Source organism: Pygoscelis adeliae, unplaced genomic scaffold (genome assembly GCF_000699105.1).
Source record: "Pygoscelis adeliae isolate BGI_AS28 unplaced genomic scaffold, ASM69910v1 Scaffold179, whole genome shotgun sequence".
Lineage (NCBI taxonomy): Eukaryota > Metazoa > Chordata > Aves > Sphenisciformes > Spheniscidae > Pygoscelis > Pygoscelis adeliae.
Genome location: NW_008825612.1, coordinates 1,064,020 through 1,070,839, shown reverse-complemented (window position 1 = coordinate 1,070,839; position 6,820 = coordinate 1,064,020). Strand labels below are relative to the sequence as shown.

The following is a 6,820-nucleotide window of genomic DNA, read 5'->3' as shown; positions in this document are numbered from 1 at the left end:
TTCTCACCAACTGCAGTTTCACTAATACTCTGTAACGATAAGGAGGTATTCTTTTACTATGATCTTAACTTCAAGTCAGCATTTCTATGCATGCCCGTTCTCTACAAATGTAGCTCTGCATCACTATGTTCCAAATCTGGGAGACAGTAACAAGTGGAGAAAAATTAAAAAGAACATAATTAGAATATGGCAGAATGTAATTAGTATATGGCCCTCTCTAAACACCATCAAACACACACTTTTTTAGAAACAACCAGAAACCTTTAAAATTATTGGAAAGAATTATTCTACAACCACCAGACGTTGAAAAAATTAAGAAGAAAGTTAAGTATATATTCAAAAAACAACTGCCAAGAGCACAAGAGAAGTGAAGAAATTAATTACGTATGACAAGAACCTCATACATCTTAAGAAAAAACAATAAATAGGCTAAGTCCTTCTCTCGTTTGGGATTGTGGCCCTGTTCCCAATCTTAGACAGACATGGCCCATTATGTCCAGATTTATTTCAACCAGAACAGGCACAAAATTCCTAAAAGCAGTTCCAGGGTTGATGCTTGATTCACCATTGATTACAGCACAAACCAAGTTCCAGCGTTTCTTCCACACAGTGAATTAGGAGTCCTGGGATCTATTTCCGATTATGGAAATGAAGCAAAATTTTATTTTGAAAAGTCATAACCACTATGACCTTAAATTCCTGTTTATAAATTAGGAGAAAGTATTTAGCTTAGGTATATTATTAACAGTTTATTGATATCTGTAAAGCATTCCAAATTTCACAAATAGAGAGTAGCACAGAAAAGACAGGCAGCCAACCCCCATGGAAGTCAGCAGAAAATAGAAGCTCTATCTTCTTCTACTCAAACCGTAACTATTTCCCATATGTACAGTTCTGAAGGCGGTATGCGTACGTCTGAAAAAAAACAGACTTTTTTATGATAAAGGAGATTTTTAAAAAAATCAAAAGTAATTGTATTTGAAAAAGAAGGCACACATCTTGCAGTTCTCACTTAGTCAAGAGTCTTTTGGAGTTGGTAGGATTTCTTACTACTTAGAAAATTCAGCATTTGACCTATAGATAGGACTCATAAGAAAAGCTTATAATAAAATCTCAACTATAGGGAAATAATATAATGATCAAAAGCAAACAGCAAGTGAAAAGAGATTTTCCCTTTTTGACTATGCAACGGTCTTTTGTTGCCACTACAGCAATTCCTTAATGCCATGGAAACTATCTGATAAATGTATTAGAAGCTCAATAAATTTCATAATATTGAGGTAGCAAAGCAATCGGTATTGTTGACAGACAACTTCTATTCTGAGTGCCTACTTTAAGGAAGAAAAATTATCTAAAAATAAAAATCATACTTGGAACTGTTTTCAACAAAAATTTACAATAGTTTTAGAAAACCTGAAAGTAAACTACACTAATTATATCGGATCATTGGAAAACGTGGAAGAATGATAGGAAAAAATAGGCACACCTCGAAATTACAAAAATGGGATACATTGATGTAAAATTTAACAGTCTTACTTTTGGATGGTTTGCTTTACCTAACTTACGTATTTTTAATGAGGGCGAGGGGGATGGGAGGAATACTGTGAATTACATGCAAGTTTTCTGTCCAATTTCTCAAGATGCTAACCATGTATTCATAAGGCATATGATCTTTTTAGTCATCTATATGTATGTCTTCATCCTCTGGACACTCCCCTACCATTACAGATACTGGCAGAAACACAAATGAACTCCCCCTTCCCCTTTTACAGGAAATACTGAAATTGCTCTGTTTTCATGTGTCCAGTACTATAATATACCGTTTTCCAATGAATTGCTTTCTAACATTGGACTCCTACCGATCTACCTCTAGAGACTTCTAAGTAAAAAGTATCTATACAAAATGAAAGTAAAATAACCCTCCAATAAATAATACACCTATCCAATGCACACACAATACTATCTTCCTCTACAGAACAAGCACGATTTTGAGGCATGCCACAAACTTGGTTAAGAAACTCGGGCTGGGTTCGGCTAAGGCACAGAGGTGGAAGTACTCATTCCCAGAAAAGGGCCCTTCACCAGGGCTGCTCTGCCACGAACCTGCCAGCCTTGATGACGCCAACAGCCTCTTTGAAAGTAAAGCCAAAATGAAAAGCCATAATGCACTGCAAGATACACCAGGCAACGGCATGCAAACATTTAAAAATACATGCGAGATTGAAACATACATAAGAGTATTGGGCATTAGTCATATTAAAAAAAGGTAACTCCAAATTCGATTTAGTCACAACGCACTAAAGAAAAATATAATTAAATTATCAGAAAAGTTAAGTCTTTACTGTAGGCAAACAGAGCAGCTTTTTGGCTTGTGGCTTTTGAAAACCTAAACTCATCCCAATAGAGCCTCAGAAGGCACATCTTATTTTCTAAATACATTAAATGTTTGTTTATAAAAAGATACAATATGCACACTTCGGTTAACAAAACAAAAAACAAAACAAAAAAAAAACCCAACAGTAACAACTTAATTTCTCTATACTTTTTTTTCTGGAATAAGCAATACTGAAAATTCCACCATCAAAACATACTGTCTCTTCTATTTTTCTTTCCTGAAAGATTTTTATTACCAAATGAACAACGACAACGCCGACTTATCTATCTGTTTTTGCAATGCAGGCATGTATGTTCACAGAAGGCAACAGACTGCATTAAAACACTACCAAAACAAGCCATTTCACTATATATGACTCTGCCCCTAGGGAAAGGAATGAGAGCAGATAAGATGTGACAGATGTGTAGTCATGTCACTTAATACACTACTGGAAGGTGCTCAAATCATTATGGTGACAGGCATAGTATAAAAACTTGCAAAGAATGGACTAAGCCTTTATCTAGTTTTCTGCATACATGATTCTTGTAATCAAGGAAGATACTGAAGTCCATAAAAGTGCCGTTTGAGAGAAGGCAGCCTGCACATGTCAATATGCAAGATAGTTATTAAAAAAAAAAAAAAAAGAACAGAAGAGAGCATAGCATGTATGTTTTTGTCAGCAAAGCCCCTCCATCATGAATATGAAATACGTCTAAGGTTGAATTCGAGGACTGTCCTCTAAAAATTTCCTGTACTGAAATATTTCTGAAGACGTTTAATTAAACTTGAGATTTACCCAAAACAAGAAGTTTAAATAAACTTAGCAGCTGTAGATCTCCAAACTGAGTTCATCTTTCTGAGACTTTAAAAAGCTATTTTGCTGAAATCTCTTCTCTGTTTTGGTTTGAAAGACCCAAACAATAAGGATAAAATTGGAAATCATACAGCTACTGGACTGAAGTAATAGGACTAGTCACTTGTTTGAAGAGAAGTGTAAACCGGAGAGCTTAAAAAATTAGGATTTTCAGGCAGTTGGCCAAGAAAAGTATGAAAACTGCAGGAGAAAATTGTTTCCTCACTTCTTTCAGGTTTAATAAACCTGATTGTTACAAATATTAATGTAGGTCAAGAGTATGTCCAAACAGTAGCATAGTATTTAACTGCCAGTGTCCCTTCAGCAGGGACCAATACCACTGCTGTTTCAGATAAGAGTGTTAGGCCCAAATCCTGCAAATTAATCTGCACAGGTACCCCTGTGCCTCTGAGAATCCGCGTTAAGTCAAAGAGGGAAAATGAACTCACAGGATCAGATTCTTAATTTGAAGCTGGACCACTGTAACTCACTATGACACTAATCATAAACGTCTCACCAACACTCTCAGCTCCCCATCTGTTTGTTTTATCTTATTATAGTTTTATATCTCAATCCAGGGGACTAGCTACAGTAGTCAAATTAAGCACCTGCACATGCCTATGTTTCTGCAAGACGAAGTCCTCAGACAAAGGCAATGTTTTTTTTTCTTATGCTTGTGCACATGCCTAGTTTATTCCCTGAATGGACGACACAATAGAACGAATAATTGTAACATCAATTTCTTCATTTATACAAATCTCAATGTTTCCAGTAATCTAGCCACTTAAGCCAAAGGATAAACTCCATTCACGTTCTGAAGTGCAGCAACTAGTATTTTCAAAGGAAATGAACTGCATATCAAAAATGACCTGCAAAAGTATAAAACCGAGCTTTACAACTATTTCAGAGGAGCATTTGCTTCTTTATCATACTGTCACAAAACAATGAGAAAAATTCAAAAAAAAATACTCACTGCATACTACAAAGTCAAATCCACTGGCACCAACAGACCCTAAATTAAGAAATGCTGAAGGCGGGGGAGCATTCTGGTACAGCATTACTCCAGGCCTCCCGCTCTTCTACTCTCCTCTATGCTTCCAAGTCGGTCACCGGCAGGCACAACGCAGTACGGCTACATGGACCTTTCTTTTGACCCAGTAGGGCTAGATGGACCTTTCTTTTGACTCAGTATGGCCATTTGTGCATTCTTACAGGTACCCCACAGAAAGAAGCCCCAAATATTTTAATGACAACTCCACCAGAACTAATCCTAGAATCCTACTTTTAATTAAATTAAAAGATACACATTAAGGTGTGAGTTTTCTGTCAGGTTTGGTTTGGGTTTGGGTTTTTTTTTTTCTTTTTTGCAACCTTTCTTCTTATGAATAAGTGGGGTTAAGAACGCAACCGAAGTGCAATTACACATTTATTACATATTCCAATGCTCTGATTAACAACTTTGTCAAACAGGTGGAGGAGGGAATGTGGGAAATATACTTGCCCACAAAGCAAAAACGGGACAGATATAATATCAAACCTATTAGTCTTGCTATTTTCCAGAATTATCAGCACCAACCATGCTTATTTTCACTATTTACAGCAGAAAAGAAGAACAGCAGTGAAAAAATCCACAAAACTAGATAAACTATTTGAGAATTCAGTGTAAAAGAAACACTTCTGAAAGGCAATTCCCCCTTCCTCACCTGACAGACAGAATTCTGAGAGGTGCTTTTGGCCCCTGGATTTATACTGAAATTCAGTGGCAACTGGGATTTAGGGGAAGCATTCAAGATATTACAGAGATATTGGCATCCGTTCACGAGTAGTATGCTGGATCATAATTTTCTTTCCCAATTTAGAGGTTAAATCTGCCAGCAGAACCAGAGCTGGGATACACAGGCTCTCAAAACAGTAATGCCTTGCCTAAGACCTGACTGGCAGCATCTTTCCTCTTGAGAGGCTGCAGCTCATGGGACCACTCGATTTCAAAACCCAGCAGAAGCCAGGAGCTGGGAGCTATCCATTCACAAATGGTATGAGAAGGGGTCTCATCTCCCCACTAATACCTTGCTGTAGGGCATTCAAAATATGTCTGTGGGCTGCATTTGGTACCACTGTCACAGGTTGCAGACCCACACATCAAGGAAAGATACTAAAAACCAGTTTCCCTCTGCTCACAAGTCAATTTACCCTTACCAAAATTACTGTTCATTTACGTCAACTGTTGACGATTCACGAACTAAAATACTCACACACAGCCTGAGTGCCTTGAAAATTCAAGTCATGGTACGGGTTAACATTAGCATTTAAAACTTTCAAAAGTATTGCAAACAATTACCACACCCTCAAGTCACAGATAAAATATTTTGTAGATCTTAAATACATATATTTCTGGCATGAAACATTTCTCATTGCTGGCAAAATCTCCCTGCAATTTCTGGCTATAGAATACTTTGAGTTTATAAGTTGGCTATAGAGTAAAATTGTTTTATTTATTAAAAATCATTCTTGATCTTACCTTTTAGCAGAGGCAGGGGAGTTAACTCGATAGGCTTGCCCTGAGACCTAAACTGGGAGGAGCTTTGTGACCTCTTCTGTCTGGCTTTTCTGACGGACTTCCGAGAAAATCCGTCTACTTTATCCACTGATGGAGGAGTAGTTGGTGCTGAGGACATATCCCTACTGAAGGAAAACAAATGTTACAAACATATTCCAAATGGATGAAATGGGTAAAGATTAACCTAAATGTTCCAAAAATCTTCTCCTTTCTGCACCACTCTCCTGCTGACAGCTCACCCAGATAGACTGGTAAGAGAGCTAACCCACCAACGTACGTACAAATTGTATGGAATAAACTTAATGGGAACAGTGTAATAATTCTTCTTGCTCACTTTTTTATCTGTCTCCCATTTGCCAAAAATCCTGCAACAGGAAAAATTCAGACCTAATGCTGACATCATTATGTCAATAGAACTTCCTACACCTGTAGACTTGACATAGGATTGTAGCCTTAAACTGTATATTCTTTGGGACGAAGTAATTTCAACTCATTCTGCAAGGGACCATGCATGCTAAAGAATGGGTACACAAAAAGGTACAAATGTTTTTTTGGCATTAAAGTCATCAATATGCATAGGACAAAAAAAAAAATAGGACAGAAGAAAAATTCAGTTTATTTGCCACACCTACATACAAGATTTTATAGAAATTTAAGAAAGTACAGCAAAAAGTACTGCTATGCTTCATAATTTCACTAACACTGACAAATTTTACATATTACTTCTTTATTCTCCATTTTAGAAATACTCAGTTATTTTCTTGCGAGTCTCTTTACACATAGTTACTCCACGTTCTGGCATTTCTGTAAGAATAGCAGTGTGGTAGCCGTAACTGTTCTAAGGGCATAAGCCAGACAAGGTTTGCAGGGAGAGGCAGAGAGCCAGAAAAGGTTTCTGCAAGCAAAAGTTTGTTTGTTTCCCAACTCTATCAGCTGGTCTAAGAAATAAGCATCACTTCTTCCTATAAAACTTGTCTTGGTAGTACTCCTGTAGCTGATTCCGTACTACTAAGAAATACGAAAAGGAAACATTTAA

General features: G+C 37.0%; 1 protein-coding gene across 2 annotated transcripts in view; it reads right to left on the bottom strand.

Moving 5' to 3' along the window:
• The window catches only part of PPP2R5E (protein phosphatase 2, regulatory subunit B', epsilon isoform), a 74,611-nt gene extending 68,706 nt beyond the window's left edge, over positions 1-5,905 (bottom strand). For both annotated transcript variants that reach the window (XM_009332725.1, XM_009332726.1), the window contains exon 1: positions 5,746-5,905. In XM_009332725.1, coding sequence (XP_009331000.1) covers positions 5,746-5,902 — 157 coding nt within the window. In that variant the 5' untranslated portion in view covers positions 5,903-5,905. The remainder of the gene's footprint in view (positions 1-5,745) is intronic.
• Between the last annotated feature and the right edge of the window lie 915 nt (positions 5,906-6,820).